Source organism: Fulmarus glacialis, unplaced genomic scaffold (genome assembly GCF_000690835.1).
Source record: "Fulmarus glacialis isolate BGI_N327 unplaced genomic scaffold, ASM69083v1 scaffold41857, whole genome shotgun sequence".
Taxonomy (NCBI): Eukaryota; Metazoa; Chordata; class Aves; order Procellariiformes; family Procellariidae; genus Fulmarus; species Fulmarus glacialis.
In genome coordinates, this window is record NW_009225837.1 from 3,806 (window position 1) to 25,186 (window position 21,381).

The window sequence follows — 21,381 nt, forward strand, 5'->3', positions numbered from 1 at the left end:
TCAAGTAAAACAGCTGTTGGGGAAGGCTAAAGCATAAAGTGAATAAGCACTTCATAAAACTACATCTGTCATGATAGACAGTACATCGCATGACATTTCGGTCAAAGTAAAATATAGAAAAAATATTTACATAAGTTAATCAAATAACACCCTGTCTATGAATAACTGGCTTTTCAGAAACATTTGAAACTGTGGGAATGTCTGCTTTCTATGTCAAATGCTTTTGACTGAAAAACAAGTCCTCCCTCCCATCTTACCCTTCCTTTTGAAAAATCTTAACTGAAATGCAAGAATAGTGCCACAGGGAGATTGTAGCTGAGGTTCTTATGGATTAGCCTCTTTCTAACCAATAGGCCATGTTCCCCTAGTAGACTAAGTCTCCAGTGATGCACCATCTTTGTTGTTTAAGAAGAAAAATTACAATGCATGGTAGGAAGCCCCAGGCCAGGGACCTTATCCCATAAATGGAAAATAGATAAGTGAGTACCTGATCTACCAGTCCAATCCTATTGTAATTATCACCTCTATAATTTCCAGAGAAAACGTTTTATTTTAATTCTTGAAAATTCAACATTTTCTTGGCATATAAATCTGTTGATTTTTTGTATCATTAGTGTTAAATGGCAGCTGAGAGAAAAATCGTGAAAGGAAGCAAGATAACCAATGTTTTCTATTTTAAAGATCCTCAGAGATCTTCTGGAGCAACACTTGCAGACATTATGGACTAAAATGAGCTAACAAAGTTAAAATGTCCTGCCCTTCAGGGGTGCTGACACTTGTTATTCCTATTGGCCTGAGTAGGAATTTTGAGCCTATAGCACCTTTGAACACCATGTAAGTTTTATTTAGGTAGTTACTTTTTAGGCACTCAAGTCTGAAGAAAAAAAATAGTTGGCTATTTAGTGTAATCTTATGAAAACCTGTGTGCCTTGCAGTACTTTGGGTTCACGTCTTAGAAGCATGTCTGTGCTTAGAAAAGTAGCCTGGAATCTCCCCAAATCAATCTGAAGTGAAAGTTCCGTAATGAACGTAGAATTTACTACAAGTGAATTAGCAGAAAAAGAAGTGTAAAGTAATTCCAGAATATCACTAGTGCATAAGTAAGCATTCCTTGTAAATAAGTCACTCATTTATAGAAACAGGTTATAAATAAATGATGTTTGAGACTTCTTTCAAATACTTAGAGTTCTTTATATGATACATTTTAGAACATTCCACAGCATCTAAAATATATAAAAATAAATATCTACAGTATTTACAAAGTATGATACAATCCAATCTTTAAAAAGACTTGTAAAGACATGTTCTTTAGCTCATAGTGAGGTAAGTAGGTTTCTGTAAGACTGAGAAGAAATAGGAGAGGCAGTCGTTTTGAAGGTTTCCCTTTGTCCAGTTGTTGTAGTCTGTAACACAGCTAAAAGCATGTGCCATTCTCTGGTGGTCTTACATGTATTGAGCCAAAGTCATCCTTGCTGTAACTCCATCGAGGTAAGTTTAGTTATGCTGGGGACAAATTTGTCCCACTCTACATTCTCTGTGTTGCCAGTGTCTTCTGCAGAAACCCTCACAGCTTCATCTAAATTTGAAGTCATGTTCATCCCTGGTATGTGGAGATGCAGTTCCCCTGATTTCGATGGGCTGAGTGTAGCTGGGATACCTGTAAGATCAAATAAAGATTTTAAGATGATTTTGCTGTTCTTATCAGGTAGCTGACTGGCTCACCCGCTGATTGTCTCTCTCTGAACACTATACAGGTGATGATCTATTAACAAAATGTTCCAAATTGCACTTGGAAATTTTAAGCGAAGACTTCTTGATTTCTCTACTTTTAAACATTTTAATGTGTTCTACCACAGTTGCCCTGTGGTTCCTTATCCAGATGCCCCTGTGACCAGCAGAGCACTACAGCTTCCTGTGTACAAGTCAATCATAGAATCATAGAATGGTTTGGGTTGGAAGAGACCTTTGAAGATCTAGTCCAACACCCCTGCCATGAGCACAGGACAGGCAGGGAGAAGAGAATGATGACAAATAATGAATATAGAGTAAAACATCATCTACAGCCACACTGTCATCTGGGTTTCATGGCTCTAACCTTGCTTGTGCCTTGCATATATGAATGGCAACACTACTGGAGAAAAGGAAGCTGAATTCAGGAAAAAAACCCATTCCTTCTATAGTAAGTGAAAAGAACAGACTTCTTCAGAGGTAATTTATTTAATTCTTGTTAGAGATATATTTTAGGAACAGATTAGCTGTCCTTGGAGATACCAATTTCTCTGTCATCAATATATAGCTTACATAGCTATATAGTGTCTGAGATAACTTCTAGACAACCAGCGTTCACAACCCTAGGAAAGGAGGGATGAATCCTTGCAGTCCCTTGCAAAGTTCTGCTGGGATACAACATATAATGTAACGAGAAATATCAAATAATAAATTATATGCCATTTTCCATCTATTCACAAAGCTAGGGAATTGCACAATCATTTCAGTGTTTACCCACAACTGGGAAAGCTTGAACAACTTCTGCCTTTCATTTCAGACTGTGTTCATTTGTTTATCAACCTGTATTGGAGAAAAATCAGGAGTGGCTTCCCAGCTGCTCCTGAATACACACAATAACCCACCCAACAGGAAAAAGAGTAGAAAATGTGAGAAAAGAAATTAATGTGAATTTCTTATTTGATCAGCCCAACTCACACTAGAATGTAAGCAGATCGTTTGAAATAGTCAAGGTCATTCAGGTAGTTCAATCTGTACACCCAACTTTGGTTATAATATTTGTTATAAAATAGACCACAACTTCAGAGAATTAGCTCTGAGTAGAATATAGCTGTTTATAAACACATTGCAACTCCAGGGAATATTATTTTCATACTTTCAGGTACCTGTTCTTTATTTACTTAGGAGTCTAAAGGAAGTAGGGATCCAAAGAAAGTATTTACATAAAATATGATTATCTTACCTCCTCCCCAGTTGCAACTCAACTTTTGAAATAAATGAGATGAAATTTTGTTTCATCAATATATAACCAAAGTTGTAGCATATTCTATAAAATATTTCTCATAAGTTACTTTCCTTAGAGTCAGTTCTTAATTGTAAACACCCTTCTCTCATTGTAGTGTGCTCAGATTCATATATTGTTGTATGCACAACTAAATTTTACTTCCACAGCATCAAAAGACATAGGGACAAGTATACTACCAGTGGGTAATAGGTGCAGTACCATTTGCTGGAATTGTATTTATGTTGGTCAATACAACGTGTTCTGAAAGTTTTGAAACATTATCAAAATTGCTGATCTGGGTGGTCAAGGATTTCCGACTCTCTGTGCTGGTACGACCTCTGGTGAGCCGTTCATCATGATGACTGCGAATGCCAAAGATGCAACAAGAAAATGCTGCTTTAAATTCTTCTCTAAATTTCCCTGTCAACCACAAAAAAGACTCATGAAAAAATTGTACTATTAACCGTGTTTCAACAAACTTTATAGATTAGAAAAAAACATCTATCTAAAGCAAAATTAACCGAAAACACCCAGATGTTCTTCCACTGCAGAAGTAGGAAATCACAATTTCAACATCTTGGAGAAAGACAGAAAAAATATAACCTTTGTAAGAAGATATGTGAAGTATGGTATGAAACCTAAATTATTCTTGGCTAGACAGAATGGACAAACTAGAATGATTTATGAAATAATGTCATGGATAGTCTGTTGATTAATAACATATCTAACAAAAACAAGTAATTGAACAATTGTAGGCTTAAATGACTGAATCATTACTTGACATGTGAAATGAGAGGGCATGGCTAATTTGTGTTTCATCTTGAATATATTTTAAAAGAAGATTCAAATTGTTCGACAGCCCATTAGCCTGCTTTTGGAGCTCAGAGTAAATTGTTCGAATCATTCTCACGCTACACACCACAAAAAAACTACAGTGGGGAAATGTGTACTGAGGATCAACAGACTTTTGCCTCCCAGTATTTAGCTGCGATACCACCAGTTTAAGTCCTGATTCTGCTGTCCATAGCCAAATAAGACAAATACAAACTAAGACAAATCTTTACTAGTAAGTAAACAGCATCCTGGCTGGTTCTTTGGCCTTGAACCTAGTTGGCACAGTCTGGTCATGCAAGTACTATTAAAGACTCACAGCCTCCAAAACCCAATACCTGCATATAAAATGCCAACTGGGGACAGCCCCTGGCCTGTGCTACCTCCCAGATAGTATCCAAGGAGTGTTTAGGGGAATGGTAATCGTTTCAAACCAAAGTCATGCCAAGGACTTCTCTACCAAATTAATGGCATGGACAGTCAAATTCAAGCACTTGGACTCAGGCCCTGGCACTGTTTAGTTTAGTTATAGGTAGATAGCCTGAAGGTAATGGGATACTTCAGGCAACTTGTTCCAAGAAGAGGATCTAGGTCCCACTGGAGGAGCTGGGCTGATGTTACACAGTCATTAATCTTATTTGTTATGGCTCATTACATTCAAACTATACATTAAACTTGAATTCTAGGTAACTGTAACTTACCACTGAGGAAGTTATAAATAATAGGATTGGCTGCACTGTTTGCATATACAAGCCAGTGTGAGAACGTGAACCAGGCGTATACAGTTTCTCTGTCATCGGCATGATTAAACATCCCAAAAACCCTACAGAAAAAGAAAAACAAACCTGAAAGATGGCAAAACTAGAAATCATATAAAAGGATTTGGCAAATTCTAGCCTAATTTTATCTCTGATGACCTATTTGCAGTTCACAGAAAAGCTGATTCAACAGTGCTCGCTTTCTTGAGAAAATGAAGTCCTCTCCCCATCTCTCAGCCTCCTGTCTTGGTGGTTTAGCACAACAGAGACCATCAGTGCTTTACTTTGCAATGGTGCAGATGTGTGACTTTTCTGCTAAGTAACGAAAGTCAGCTGGTGTCAGATAAGTCAGGAAAAGATGGGAAAGGTTGCTTTTGACCTATTCATGTCATTGAGGTTCCCAGCTCTAGGTCCACTCTCCAATAAACAGGGGCTCTGGAATTGGAAAGGCACTGAACTGGCCCCAAAACTGAGGCCACAGTAGCAGCTTCTGTCCTCCAGAGAAACCTGTTTTGCTCAGGTTCCTTACACCTAACTTTTGCCATTTAAGTGAAAGTCTAACTATGGGCTGCTATTGCAGTCGAGGCAGCCTGTGTAGTTCCTCTGTGGTTCAGATCACAGGTAGCCTGAACTGCCTTCTGGAAATACTTCTTTCTCTCCACATTGCCTACTAAGGGACCTGAGGATGAAAAGTACTTAAATTAGGCCTCAGGAAAGTGCCAGAGTTGAGTGGGATGTATTTGAGCCTTCATATCCAACTTGAAACTACTCCTTAAAAACTAAAATGTTCCTCATGCACCAATTAAAGGCTGGTTACTTTTTAGGATATTCAAATCTTCTGCTATATGTCATTATTTATTGGTGTTCCAGCTGTCTCGTGAGATATAACTATATCAAAGCCTTAACCTGTCAGGCACTGCATGAAAAACAGACTGTAAACAAATATGTCTCAAATGAACCTGAGAGAAAAGGGTAAATGAGTAAAACAAAGCTTCATAGGCAAACTAGAGCATTAGCCTAAGGTCTCAGAATTGTACATGGTGGGGCTTGGGTTTGAACCCAGCATTTCACAGTCCCTAGGGCCAAGCCACAACACGACACTCTCCTGCTAACCTTCAGCTGCTGCTTTAGGTAAATGCACTTCCACGGGTGCATTTACAGCAAACAAGCTGTAATCCCATGTAAATGACAGGTTTTAATGAGGAGGTAGGCTAGATCATTTTCATGAGGAAGAACTTGCTAATAAGGATTCCACAATCTGGCCTTTAGTTTAAATGCTATGGATAGGTTAGATATGTTTTTTTCTTGCAAGTGTATGACTATCTTCAATTTCTTAATCATGAAATAAGTAAGCTTCTCCTTCAAAAGTATCTGCCAGAATAAGAGGAATTTAGTAACAGAGGATTGTTTTTGGACAGAAAGGTTTATCAAGTGTTTATATTTTGGGACAAATTTTACCTTTTCAAGACATTGAGGATGCTAATTGGTAGATAGCAAAGTGCAAAAACCAGGAGAACAACCATTAGCATACGTGCTGTTTTCCTTCTTGCACGGATCTGTTTTATTTCAGCTGCCACAGCACTAATCTTTGACTTTGTTGATTGTCCCAGTCTTCGGGGCTGTGCTGAGGACTGCAGAGGCTTCCATTTTTTCTGAACAACAGAAGAAGTTCCTGGGATCTACAAAAGACAAAAAAAGGGGCACTTTGAAAAACTAGCACTGTGAGTAGCTGTAACAAGAAAACGAGACATGTTGACATACACAATGTAAGCTTGCAGGGAGAAGTGTTCTTTTTTATTAAATTAATTGATGTAGCTGGAAGAAACAAACTAGATTTCAGACACACTTGAAGGCCTGCATAAAAATTTGTGTTTTATCCAAATATATCAACTGATGCATTAAAATTTTCTTTACCTCCCAAATACCTTGCCTTGCTTGTCTCTTCAGACTATCACACTTACCAACCCTACTACTGCAATTATGTTGCTATAAAGTTCTACATTAAATGTTTTCTTGTATGGCAGAATAGTTTATCCCATTAATATGCTGCTAATTTAAGATACTAAACAGCTTTTCAGCATTGGAAAACAAGGATTTAAAGCCAACATAGTTTTAAGTGCCATAAAACTTCCAAATATGCAATCTAGATGACAATGAAGCAGCTAAAGAAATCACAGCTGAAGTGTGGATCTCCCTGTAAAGCTCCTCAAAACTGAATGTATATACAGTGATGAATAGAGGGGAATTGTGGAAGTGTGCCAAGACATGGGAAGATTCAAGTTAGCCAAAGACACCTTGCAATGGGTAGATGTAGCACCATGCTATTAAAAAAAAATCTCGGTTTATGTTTTCTGTGCCCTCACATAAGCCAAGCCAAATAAAGCAATTTTGCTTCAGTTCTTCAAAATTATTTCCTGCCTGTGGCCAAATGTGAAAGACTACAGATGGCAAGGATTTTCTCAGAGAACTCTATTACAATGACATTTATAATGTTTTCAATGTCATATATTGTGAAAACCTTTTGGGTAGAAATATAGTTTTATTCATGTGTAGTGCAATTGTCTGCAGGGTGACCAGTCTCATGAGTATAAAATAATTCCTGTTTAAAAGTATCTGCAAAATTCAAATTGTCTATTGCAACATTTCAAAAATTAGACCTTATCCACACAAACTGACCAGAAAAGAATGAAATTTTGGATATTTATTTCAGGAAAAAAGTAAGCTAAAAAGGGAATACTTTTTCTAAAATAAAAGTATGCACATTCAGAATTGTTCTAGAATAGCTATTATGTTGGTTTGGGGTTTTTTTTGTGAATAGCTTCCTTGCACAGACAAGCCCTTAATTTAGCATTTATGTGCACCATCAAACCTGATTTACAACTATTGGAACATTTTGGCAAAGTTGTGTTGTAATGAACAGGAACTCAATGAAGCAGAATGGGGGATACATTATAACATTTATTTTTTACTAATGTCTCTATGGACATAAAGCAAAAAAACCCCTTGCACTTACTTCTACTGTGGGTTCCCATTCATTCAGCTGAAATCAGCAGTATCAGTTTCATACCTGGACATGTCTGTCCTATTGCAAGGGATTTCCCCTACTTAGCTGTGGGGTGTAGTACTGCAATGTGTCTTTGCCACGCGCTACTGAGATAATATGCTGTCTAAGATTCTGATTCTGGTTTATCAGGGGTGCTTTGACATTCTGTTCTTCTAACTTTGAAGCAGAACCTTTTCCTTCCTTTTCACTCATACTGAGTTACCATATTGTAGCAAGAACTGCAGATGGAAGCAGAGAAATTTAGCCAAATCTCTCCCTCCTGATTATGGCAAAGATTCACTTGAAGAAATCAGTGATCACCTCTCATGGTAGCTAGATGCAATTTAGATGAAGAGAAACATTATCTCGGCTCAAAATTGTGAATGGCTTTTTCTACAGAAATGTTAGACATGACTGTGTACAAGGTTTGTACCTGTGTGTGCAGGTAGAAGGGTCTTTTCTGGTATTTATGCAGTCTTTAATAGCAAGAGGTGATCAAAGGTAGGACTGTATAGAATGTACAATCATCTCACTGTACTATATATTAAATTGCTAAATCTTCAGGAGTTTGTACTGAGAACCTTTCTGAAGAGCCCTATTTTCCTCAGTCTTTACCTGGCATACACCTGGGCTTTGCTACTGTTACACCAATAGGCAATAAAACAGCAAGAATTTTATCAGAGAAAAAAAAAAAGAAGAGCTATATACGCAGAGATGCATAGCTGAACCAGTACCATCTAAAGAGCATAATGCTTCAGAAGTGTGTGTGCGTGTGTGTGTGTGTATACAGAAACATTTACAAATATGCATTTATGTAAACACACATACACGTATTGCAAGTGATAGGATGAGAGGAAATGGCCTCAAGTTGCGCCAGGGGAGGTTTAGATTGGGTATTAGGAAAAATTTCTTCACTGAAAGAGTTATTAAGCATTGGAACAGACTGCCCAGGGAAGTGGTTGAGTCACCATCCCTGGAGGTATTTAAAAGGTGTGTAGATGTGGCACTTAGGGACATGGTTTAGTGGTGGACTTGGCAGTGTTAGGTTTATGGTTGGACTCGATGATCTTAAGGGTCTTTTCCAACTGAAACAATTCTATGATTCTATTATTATGTATGTACAAGTATACATATGCCAGCATAATGCATATATTTGCTTTTCAGTAACTAATCAATTATAGAGATAATTGTGGAGAATTTGTGTCATTCCAATGATTCACTAAAAGCCCACTAGCTGTGTCCAAGCAGGTACTAAAATTTGCAGTTATTTTCTTATGCACCTTTCCTCTATCCCCTCAAATTATTATGAAGGGGTTTATAACCACATTAAATCTCTCCAAATGTAATAACAACTGGCAAAGATTGGAAGGGCATATTTCAGCTGCCAAAATGAAAATGGGTAGGGTTCCTAGTTATTAATATGAGTAGGCTTTAGTGTCAATACATTTGGACATCAGTAAATTGAAGCATACAGTATGGAACTTGGTAATACAAATTATGTATCAACAGTTTCACCGTAAGTCCATTCAGTCCTATTTATTTGTTCAGAAGTTACTTTTAATCTACTTAAAATCTGCAAGAGAACATAGCCTTCTAAGTCACTACTTCCTTGCTAATAATTAAAATAAATTACTCAAAATCCCTGGTATTTGTGGCATGATTGTTCTTGTCCTTACAAAGATGAATCATTAATTCAAATATTGTAAAGCTTATATTCAAAGACCTGCTTGAAAGACACAATCAGTAATTTTAAGAGCTATTGCACGAAGTACGGTAAGGATAGCTTGTAAATCCATCTTACCTTTAGTCATCTGAACAACTCCATTTTAAAAAAAAAAAACCTTTAGAAAAAGTGAAGGCATAGAAAGTATTTACTGTTTGCTGTGTTTTTTATATCATGTACATCTGGAAGGCTTATTGTATCTTGCAATAGGATCACTATCTTTAACTGAAGTTCTGGTAAACACCATGATTTCTTAATTGAAATTATTATCAAATAATACATTTAGAGCACTGCATTCATTTGCTCTTCATGACTGATTATGGCACACCTGTTGCACTTAGAAAGATGCCTGATGTCTGCAGCCAAGTCACAGTTGATAATAGATATGCAGTGGTTTTAATTTCACTTAGTGCAGCCTCCTATATATAGTGCTATCATCTGTGCTAGGAAGAGAGACATCTGTAATTTCGCATCATTCATAGCACTAAGCCTTTAGCAGTATTTGTCTCTTTGCCACTGGAAAAAAAAGGATCACCCTAGCCTTGTCAGCATGCAAGATATATAGGGAGAAGAAATATTGTGAAGAAGGCCAGCTAATACAACTGGGGGAGGGGGGGGAACCCAACAAAACAGGTTGGTTTCCAGTCATTCAACTTCTGCTCTGAATCTGAAGGAGCATTTTCAAGCTAAGTGCAGGTTAGGAACAGTAGCTTTGCATTAACTTAACTAATGGACAGTTTGAGAGAATAGGTAGATTGTACAGGAAGTACAGAAGAGAAGGTTAAGAAGGAATATGGTGATAAGGTCATTGGGTGCTACAGGACAGATAACTATTCAGCAATGCAGAGCATCTTACAGCTATGTTAGACTGAACTTAATTTTAAAACTAACCCAGCAAAGCCTTTGTTCTGGTGAAGAGTCCCCTCAAATTGTAAAGGTTAAATTTTACCTTCAATTAAAAGCAAAAATAATAATTTAAATATAAACAGCGAGATAAACAGCAACTCTGGTTTAACCTAATCTGATTAGAAGTGAGAATAATTGCTATTATGATGTATGGATGATAAGAAAATGCCTTAAAGCGGATTTGGTTTGTCCTATATTTTAGTTATTTGCAAGAGATATGTTTCGTCAGTATAAGATTTGATTTTTACGTTTGACATATATATATATATTTAGAAATCTAAAGTCTGCTTGTGATTTCTGTGACGGATCAATTTGAACTGCATGAAAAATGCCTCTGATGTGGCAGATACTATGCCCTGGCTGGGACAGCCTCAGATTTGGATGGTATCAGACATAATGGTGAGAGAGAAATGATTCATGCCCATATCTTGATGGAAATGTCAGCCATTGTTAGAGCCATTTGAGAGGATAGGACAGGGAATATCTTGCATCATGTCTTCAATGGGATGAGCTTATTGTCCTTTACAGAACAACAGGGCAGGGAGTGACAGAGGACTACAGCTATAGATAAATCCCAGACAAAGCAGAAGACAGCAGAGAGAACCATAGACTGATGCATGACAGATTACAGTTCACACCCAGAAAACTATTCTCAAGCTGACACCACTTTGAATAGTTGGAGGGGGAAAAACATTCCTGAAAAAATTCATATCATTTTTGCCACTTCAATTCAAATGTTCTTTGGGTGCTTGCTTGCTTGGGGTTTTTCATTTAGTATTTCTCTTTTCTTTCCTATATTTTTAATTTGAAGCTTGAAAAACCAGATGTTCACATTAGAAATCATGCCAATTATTTGTCAATAATTCACATCAAATGTTACTGATAAAGCCAGCTTCACATCAGGCAATTCCAGTCTCACAGTTCTGATAGCTGGACTTTCTGGTCTAACTTTTGTTCAGATTGGACCTGCTATGAATCCGAGACTTTGTAGAATGAAAAATAAAAATAAAAAATTGTACAGACTACTAACAAAATGAGAAGGTCAATCCTAACTTTTGACTGTTACAGGAGATTTTAGCGGTATAAATAAGGTCACCCAAGGTATTTTGGTAAGCACTTCAGATGGGAGAGACCTTTCTTCTGCCTATAATCAATCCTTCTGTTGCCTTTTTCTCTCTTTCTCTCCCTTTAAGCCCTTCATAGACATGAACAAGAAGGGGTTTACATTCAGTCTGACTGCCATCATTTTTTAACGCATCTCAGTGCCTATCCAAAGTGGCTGTAAGCCAGCAGTGTCACTGAACCTGGTAACAGTGCTGGATGTAAAAATCCAAGTCCTAAGTGACAACATGGAGCATATAGAGAAGAAGGTTGTACATAGGAATCTGCAGATAGTCACAATAGCAAGCAGATAGAGCTAGTGTTAAGTGACTTACCTGGCGACACCACAGTTTTCGAAATATTTGCAAATAGGCCAACACCATAAGACACAGTGGTGCCATGTATGTCACCAGAAAAAAGCATGTGTGATACATTTTGGGGTAAACCTCAGCTGGAAAGAGAATTCAAATAGGAAAAGTGCATTTAAATATACATACTTTTCAAAATCACTTTAAACCAAATTATTCATATAGATATGCATGGTTTTTTTCAAACATAATAGGTTACAATGGAAGATGTATCCAATAATATAGTCAGGATTCTATATACATTCTGTTTCTATTATAAACATGCTTTATCTCAAACATCTCTTATATCACATTATTGCTTTCCTATCACATTATTACTTTAATAAGTCTTAAGAAGTTTTGCTTTTTATTAAACCAGTGAAAGATAGAAAATTTCATTATCTAACAATAGCTAACTAATTATCCAACCTACCTCATCTTTGACGTATTTAACAGGTTGTGTAACTGTCTTTAGTTTTAATTCTGCAAAGGCTACTATGTATCCCTGAGTAAATTGCACAGTCTCTCACCTATACGCAGAGAATGTAGACTACAGCACAAAGGATGCTGATGGGAGGAAAGACAGACATTTCTTAAATCACTTTTTGGTGGCAGAACAAATGTGATTAAGACTCAGTGATTTAAATAGAATTAATTCAGTCAAGTGCTCTAAACTTAGGAAATTTCCAAGATTATTTTTGATTCAGCTTTAACAATCATGAGTTTGCTACCATTGTGTTTTAGTATCCTATGCACCTCTTTTCAAAAGACAATTTAAGAATGTTATTTTCTTAGAGGCAAACATCTTACAAGTGTTGTGAGTGTATTGTGTTTTAAGAATGTTGTATCATAAGCTTCATCATTAGATTATAGCAGAATGTGCAGTGGGTGCCTGGAGAACTTGCTTTCGCTTTTGTAACATCAAATGCAGTTTAGTATTACCAAATGTTGATATTAATTACAACTTAACATTTATGGATGGCCTCAGAAAAAGAATTAACATTATGGAGAATGACAATATGTAGCAGAAGAGAAACTGCGCTCCATGAGCCGTTAGATTGCATGGCAATCCTAAGCATTGCATTTTGGCTAGAGTAAAGAAGGAATGTTTAAGTTAATTTCTAGAATTTCCGAATGTTTCAGGATGATAAGATCTGCAACTGAAACGCTGTATTGATTGTAGTTTTAATAAAAAAAAAAGAAAGAAAAAAAGAGTTGCATGAGATCAAAGCATTGGAGAGTCAAACTTATTTTCTGCCTCTTGAAGTGACTGACTATCAAACAAGAGGTCCCTCTGCATGCCAGGAGAATCCCTGAGGGTTTGATTAGACAAGGAGATACAAAGACGTGGCCCATAACTCTCATAGCAGGGAGGAGTACACCATCATATTAACTCCAGGCTCATCCTCAAACCCAGACTCAAGTAATATCACACTCAGTGTTGGGCCTGAAAGTGCCAGCTGGTTCACCAGTCAGAAAAATTTCAGTGTCAGGGAAATAGAAACTTGCTATAGCAAAATCCAGCCCATGTTCATTGCTAGCAAAGGTAATAGAGACGTTGCCACTGACATTTGACAGCTTTGATGGATCAGCGTTCAAAAAATTCAGATGAGCATCGTTTGGCTCTTCGCTTGCTCTAAGATCCTGTAGCAAATCAACTTACCAACTCTTAACTAGCAGCTGCAGCTACTAGCTCTTGTTAACGTCCCTGGGGGAGGCAGACCATTTGGGGTAGGTTTTTTATAATTGGTGATAACCTGGGTTTGTGTACTGACTGATGATCTCAAACTTGTTTTTGCATTCCAGAAAATGCAGCCTCACAGCAGTCCTGTCAGCCAGGGAAATACCAACATGCATGCTTCACAGGTGGAGAGACTAAGGAGAAACTGGAGTAACGTGACTTACTGGGATCACGGGAGGTCAGAGCTGAAAGTACATTCTTTCTGCTCAGAAGGAGGTGCCACCTGCCTCATCAGTGCTCTGCAGGCAGCCAGGCCCCTTTCAGGTAGAAGGACGGTACATATTTAAACGGCCATCTGGAGTTTATGGCTTCCAATTTAGCATTCCAAGTAAAGTGAAACATTAAATGAGCCTAGCTATCTACAAAGAACTGACGGACCAGGTTGGAGGAAGATCCTAACACTTGCCTTTGAAGTTTAGCCACCTGGAAAGTGCCAGCTGCTAAACATCAAAGGAAACCTGTCCTTCCTCCACCCAGGGCAAAGCCCTTTGTAGAACTTTTCCCTAAGAAGCATGACTCTGTTTAGCTTCTCAAGCCAAAGAAAAGCTTTAAAGCTGTTTGACAATCAGCAGCAAGAAGGAGAAAGGGCTCGTTTGGGATACCGTTCATTTATCAAGCGAGTGAGTTCCAGGCTCTTTGAATGAGAACATCAATCAGCCTATGGTCCTGGTGATATATCAGCTGCCTGACTGGGACTGCTGAACAGAAGAGGAGAAAAGTGTCTTTGCCTTCATGGTCCCTTAGTGGGCTTCAGGACAGGGGGAGATCGTTCTTAACTGGAGTAACAGTCTCTCTAAGAATAAATTAATGATTCTCACATCACTGGCCACTATTTTACTGAAAAGAGGGAAGGAGACAAAAAGGAAACAGGTGGTCACAGGGATTGGGCTGGGGTGAGATCGGCGTTCCTACTCAGCACCAGTCATACGGTATGATTACTCCACCTGATAAAGGATCAGTATGTTAAAACAAGCCGCCTTCTGTCTGCTGCAGGTGTTATTAAACAAATTTTAAACTTTTCTATAGCTTCATTCTCAGCACTGTGTTCCAGTCCCAGACTGTTGTTCAATGAAGCAAGGAGGTAGAAGATTGAAACTACAGCTTCTGGATTTTTGCCAGAATTTTACTATATTTGTGTAAATACATATATACATACATGTATACATATATATATGTATACAAACTGAAAACCACCCAGACTCAAAAGGTCTTGACATGTCTAGCAAATGAAATATTCCCTTAAGCCATAGGTGCATAATGAGATTGGTACTCTTGACAGCTTCCCTAAGAATAGAGAAAAACAACAAGACTATCAAGTTTGTGGAGCATCAGTAGAGAGTTCCCAGGTTCCCTAGTCTCAGGAAGATACCTATGAGGTTTAGAAGTTACCAATATGAAGAAGCTAAATGCAGCTAAAAAAGTATACTTTTAGAATAAAGCATAATAAATAGGGATGTTAGTAAGTGGGCGCCCATAGTAAAGAAAATTTGACTACACAACACAGTCCTTTCCAAACTATGTTCCTGTGTCAGAGTACTTACAGTTAGCTAACACTAAAATTACGTTTTGAACCTGATATATTATGCTTGAGTTATTAATTCATAACACCAAACATAATTTTACTATTAGCAATATTCTGACTTCTTTCTGCACTAAAATGTCCCACAAGTTTTTCCTTAAATTCTGAACACTTCGATAAACAGGATGTATAAACCTTCATGTAATAATGCAATTTCCAGCTATTTGTTTTCCAGAATTAAGACAATATGTTTTTGTACTATTTTATGAGTAGTCTAAGAGGAAATGGAATACAAAGTCTTCCCTTTGTTTCCATTCGACCATGTAGTTTTGGGAAAGGATTATCTCCATATCCTTTTTATCATTTGCAAAGGGGTTGGCTAATGCACTTTGGCTAACACTCTTTTCGCGAACAGCTTTAAGAGAATGTATTTAGCTGACTTGGACACATGGTGAACTCATTTTAATATAAATTTATTTTATTTTGGCACTTTATCATCAAATTCAGCACATAGCAATTACAGACTACTATAGAACTGTGGCCAACACTGGCTCCTTAAGTGAGCTTGCATAGGTCACATGTTGGATCCTTCTGCATTCCCAAATAAAATATTGTTATTAGACAGTACTCAAAATGAAAAACCCTCAGCCTAGAATTGGCAATGAATTTTATATTCAGGCATGCCAGAAGCAGCCCTGTTTTAGGCTGAACTATTGCTCCATTTGCAGTCACTGGCAGCTCTCCAACAGCATGCTTGAAATCTTATTAGTCAGGGTGGCCACTATTTGTTCACCATTAAGGAGCCCAAGTGTCAGAGTGCTGATCAGACCTTCCTTCCAGACACTCATCAGACTTGTATGGATTTCAGCAGCTGGACCTATGTCTGGGTAGGGTACAGTGCTGTCTCCTGCCTTGGCATCTCTGACATTTTCCTGGACGTGGCTTCCCATTAGTCCTCCATAGCACCTCATGTTTCAGTGGCTCTGAATTCCCAGAATTAGAATAGACTTCCAAAACACTTTGGAAAGTGTCATTAAGCACCCCCTTTTTGCAGTCCCAACCTTGACAATTCACAGTTTAACATCCTTGGGACATATGGTCTACATGATGATCCGCAAAGATTTCATCAGACGTACCCTAATTTCAGACAGCATAAATTACATGCAGTTCTAAACAAAGCAGTAACACGCAAATATAATCCCTTTCCTCTAAATTGACTCTCCTATAGGATTTGCTCAGGGTCTCTTGAGTGTGTGCAGTATCTACATCTCCACTTTTTCTTTGCAAATACAGCTTATTGTAGGAACGTGAATTTCTTTCTCCTTCAACCTCCTCCCAGTTAGCTTTCTTTGACCCTTGCTATTGCCATAGTCAAAAAAGGCAAAACAAAGTCCAACAAAAATGCAACTATTTACTTTGAAAATATTATCTCTTTATTCTTTCTTCTGGCCTCAAGGCCCACAGTCTTTTCAAACTGCTGCCCTGTTATCCATGTTCTTTTGTTCTTCTGTTTGGGGGGCCTTTGTGATTTCAAACCCTGGTTTTCAGAAGAAAAGCTGCATCTTCTATGCTTTGGCCCAACTCAGGGTCCTTTCAACATTTTCAATTGGATGGAAATTATTTGTAGCTAATGACATTCTATTCTCCATAATCTGAAAGGGATGTTAAAGTATATATATATTATATTTTATCCTCATTGATAATATATGGTTAACTCTACATTTACTATGTAATTACACAATTTGAGCAACCTACTTGTAACTTAACGCATAGAAAGGTTCTTCTCTCAAGTTACTATGATAAGCTAGTATTACAAAGTAGAGAGGATTATTTTTTATGGATAGCTGAAATGCACCAGCAGAATAACTAGCAATTATGGTGCATTATCATTAGAAGAATAATTCATTAAAAAGGCAGCAGGATAACACTAGGATTGCTATCTTTCAGTGGAAGGAAAAGCTTCCCATTTCAGAAAACTTTAACATCTTTTCAATGTAAAATTATTTTCATTTCATGCCCAATATAAATTAAAAAAAAAAAAAATCATTTTGCAGTGTTTGCACTTCATTTCTGAAGCCACACACAAAAAGAATTTAATTCTATGCACAAGTGCCTTTGTTATACCCCTTTCTACCTCTCCAAACATCCAAGTGAAGGATTTCATTTTTGGACAAATGTACTCCATAGGAGTAGAGTCTTGCAAACGTGGGAGTTTTTTTTCTTTTGTACAATGGGTGCTTCAGCTCAGGCATATCTGTGGTCTGCAACTACTTCAGCACAGCACTGAAGAAGAGGCACTCTTTAAAATAGTTCCAAGGCTACTACGGACTCTGCAGTTTGAAAGCAACAATTTCCTGTTGGGAATCAAAAACTGGCCAACGCAGATATGGAAATTTTGAGATTGCGTTCCCTGATGAAATGCTCTCCTGACTCCCCAATTAATTAACCACATCATTTTCATTTCCTAGGTTGATTAAAAGAATCTTTGCTGCAGATCTAACCTTGAAGTGATGAAGGCATGGATAATTAGTTCTGCAGCCAAAATGAGTGGACACAAATTGTACTTGGAGTGAACACTGTGAAAATAGTCACATAAATACTGCAGCATCCAGCAGCAGACTGGGATACAAAATTGCTCACAGATGAAGAAAGAATATGGGAATTAAAGAGCAGATGTGTCCTCTCCAATGAAACAGCAAGTACAATACTCATAGCTTAACAGAGGCTTCCTTTAACCTACAAACCTCCAGCACATCTTTGTCTGCAACGAGTGCCAGCTAGCTAATGGCCATCTCTGCCCCTTCGCCTTGTCCCAGAGGACTAACTGGGAGGAAGGAGATAAAGAACAGAGAATATGATAGCCAATGTCTTCTCATTAATCCCCTGGTGGCCCTGGGGAGGCCGTTAGCAGAGAGGGAACTTCCAAAACAGCACATGGAAGAGCCCGCAGCAGTTCAAGCTGCTTAAGCTAATTTATCATGATAATTAAGTACAGGTGATCCAGTTGTATTTTATCTTAATTGCTCACAGGACTGGAATCTTCTTCTACAGAGGCAGCTCTGGGAGAGAATCTGATTGTGTTTTAGTCTGACTCGAGGCTATTAAATGGGCACCTTTTAGTTATATGTTTTGGCAAACTTGGCTTTATTTTCCTGTGTGTGAATAATGGTATTACTGATGGTCATTATATCCAGTGTCAGAGTCTCAGCATGTAACTCATATGCTCTATTAGCGTTGGAGTTATGCCAAGGCCCACCGGAGTTGAGTCCTAACCGTTTGGGTGGGTGGCTAACACCACTTGCTGTGAACGGAGACACAATAGAAGTAGTTACTCCCTGGCAACCCTTATGGCTTCTTACAGCTGAATTCGCATATAGAACAAGTTAGATTCAAAGTTAATCTGGAAAGGCAGAATTGTATTTCTTGGATAGAATAATTTGTAACTGATTAAATTTACAAAGTTATTTAAATGATCTTGTCCATGACAAATTTCAAATTGTAGACTAACTTGCTACCCCATATCGATGACACCTCTGTAAATTCTGTAAAGACATGCAATTTGCATTGAAGTCCCAGGAGATATCTATAAAGACTAGTCAAATATCAGCAATTAGCAAAAGCAATATATCAGGTAAACAGAAATTCTGGTTCTTGTGTAGTTATTTCTTAAGGCTAAATACCGAAGTCTTTGTAAACCTGCAATGTCCATCTATCACAGAATTATATAAGCATAAACATTTAAGGGTGGGAACATTTCTACCCTCTGGGAAACATTGACATAGTCAAGACACAAGCCAGCCTCGTTCATTTAAACTTGGTTTCAAATGTACTTTAAGTCTTAGCAATACAAAAGAAAATAGGATTTCACAGTATTTGAAAAACGGTAGTTCTAGGAAAGCTTATATAATTAAGAACATTTTGTGATATGTTTATACAACTTGACTGCATATTAATATGTCCTGATATTTTTATTACTTAACAGCAGTACAACTTCAGTCTTTACGGTCAATGACACACTCACCTCCCCAGTGCTCATCACACACTGTGAACAAGGTGGTTTTATTGGCTAGTCCTGGGAACACACTGCTGCACTCCATAACAATAGCCTGAGGAATCATTATGATGCAGGACACAATCCAGATAATTATAATGCTGTTCCTTGCTCGCTTGGCTGTGCTTTTAAACATCAAAGGGTGACAAATTGCATACCATCGATCCAAAGCAATGCAGCTGAGAGTTAGTACAGACACAGAGACTGAGACTGTCTAAAGAAAAGGAAATATTATGTAAACGTAAATGTAATTTTTTTCAGAGCTTTCAAAATTATTTATTGTAATTTTTTCCCAGAGTTTAAAAAAATATTTCTATTAAATAGCAATTATTCCCAGAAAAAGACTCCTTTTAAAATCACTTCTAACAGAATTATAACAGATATCCTCATCTGCTGTAGTCCCACTAGAATCAAAAGGACAATTCACAAATCAGGGTGCTACCCAAACTGAGTAGGTGTAGCAGGGTCAGATTCTGAAAGAGCAAATTTATGCAGTTTAGAATTTGCAAAACTTTATCTGAAAAACTACTTTTAAAACATTAGACAACTAATTAGATCTTTTTTCTTTGTAGAACAATTTTGGGTTTTTTGCTTTCTATGTTATACTTGGATACCAGTACCACCGTTTTGCCTTTTCAGTTTTCACAGGAACAGTGGAAATTCAGGGTCTCATGAAAAAAAACCAACAGCAATCAGCTTAAAGCAGACTAAGTCATTTTACCTTCTATTCAGTATAGTACATAACCTATCACTTTGGTTTTAATCTTTCACTCTTGTACGCTAGGTGATCATTTCACTTTCTCTTCAGATTTTCTTCCACTAGAATGGAGGTTTTGAAAAAAATTTTGTGATTTTGATTGTATCAAGTAGAGGATATACCTGCTGGAGAACTGTTGCCCTTGACAGTGTGGCTCTTCAGCCATACAGGTATCTGCTGAAAACATAAATTGTGCTGGAGGCACAGAGCTGATAACCTGCATACATTCAGAGTTCTGCTTAATTCTTTTGATTTATAATGACTGAAAGGCCAAGCACTTGTCATTCTAGTATGCCCAGTCGTTCATCGAAGCAGCTATTCTTAGAAAAGGTATTTGTCAATCATTTTGATGCAAATGATTGCATAACTGATTAAGTCCACTGGTAAATGAGTGGTGGCAATTATTGCTTAAGGCAGACAATCTGATCAGCTCCCAGTGAACCTGGATACTTTGACTATTTCTAAAGAATGCAAAGTAAGTCACTAAACACATATGAAAGCCCAGCCTCCCTTCAGAAGTTTGGATTCTCTGTCCTGGACGCTTGTGTAGCTGTTTAGGTCCACAGAGTATAAATGACTGTAATTCTATTTAAAGACATTTTTATTGCTTTATATCCCTTCTGAATTATTAAAAAAGATCACAAAAAGTGAAGAGCATCAGACAAATGTTTCAGAAAGTGTATTACCCAACTCTAACAATCAGATGGACCAAGAACAATATTTAAAAAGAATAAGCATATTCACAAGTGGAATAGTCCTTTAATCCTCAGCATGTACCCTGAGATATCTACTTCAGTAGCAGGGATAACTTCCATCAGATCATCACTATTAGGAAGATGCTGTTGTTCTTTCTCTTTTTCATAACATGGATAACATGTACACAAACACAGTAAAATAATACCTGTAAGTAGGGAATCACTTTGCAGAGGGGTTGCCCAAAGAACCACGTTTCTGTGATGTCCACTACTAAAGTTGCTGGAAGACAAGTAATTGTGACCAGAATGTCAGCCAGGGAAAGATTCACTATGAAATAGTTGGTAACTGTCCGCATGTGATGATTCTTCCACACTGCAATGCAAACTGAATTTGGAAAGACAAGTTAGTGAGATGGAAATAACTAGGGAATGCTTCAATAGGAAAACACTTGGCTTTGCAGAATTAAGGAAATGTTTGTGTCCTTTGTTTCACACCGAATATTTGAATATGTAGTTCAGTGTAAGAACCATGTGTTTTCTTCTAGAGTGGTAACAAGGGGGTACATGTAGAGAGAATCTTAGTACACAAAGAACAGTTTTCCACAGGCCACAGCATGGGAAATAACCTGATATATAAAGCACCTTATTTTCCTGCTAGTTTATCTTCACTAACTATTTACACAACTTTCTTCATGTCTATTTTAACCCACTGGCTCTAGTCTATGGCAATACATTTGTAAATCCACATTTGTAAAAGTTTATCTTCTTCTCATGATATCGTGATGCTTAATTCAAATTGCTACCACATGGAATCTTGTAAACTGTACCAAGCCAACAATCATTTTATAAAATATTTTGCTGGGCATAATATATCTATTGCATCTACAGAGTATCTGTAA

At 37.5% G+C, this 21,381-nt stretch overlaps 1 protein-coding gene across 1 annotated transcript; it reads right to left on the reverse strand.

Annotated features, from left to right (window-relative positions):
* Nucleotides 1–1,173: 1,173 nt before the first annotated feature.
* On the reverse strand, nt 1,174–20,862 carry LOC104070471 (orexin receptor type 2-like). Its single transcript, XM_009582609.1, has 7 exons — nt 20,689–20,862; nt 19,001–19,244; nt 11,708–11,823; nt 6,058–6,278; nt 4,543–4,664; nt 3,230–3,430; nt 1,174–1,657 (listed from the first exon to the last, which is right to left on the reverse strand). The coding sequence occupies exons 1-7, from the start codon at nt 20,836–20,838 to the stop codon at nt 1,464–1,466; spliced, it is 1,248 nt and encodes a 415-aa protein (XP_009580904.1). The 5' UTR covers nt 20,839–20,862; the 3' UTR covers nt 1,174–1,463.
* Nucleotides 20,863–21,381: the final 519 nt, after the last annotated feature.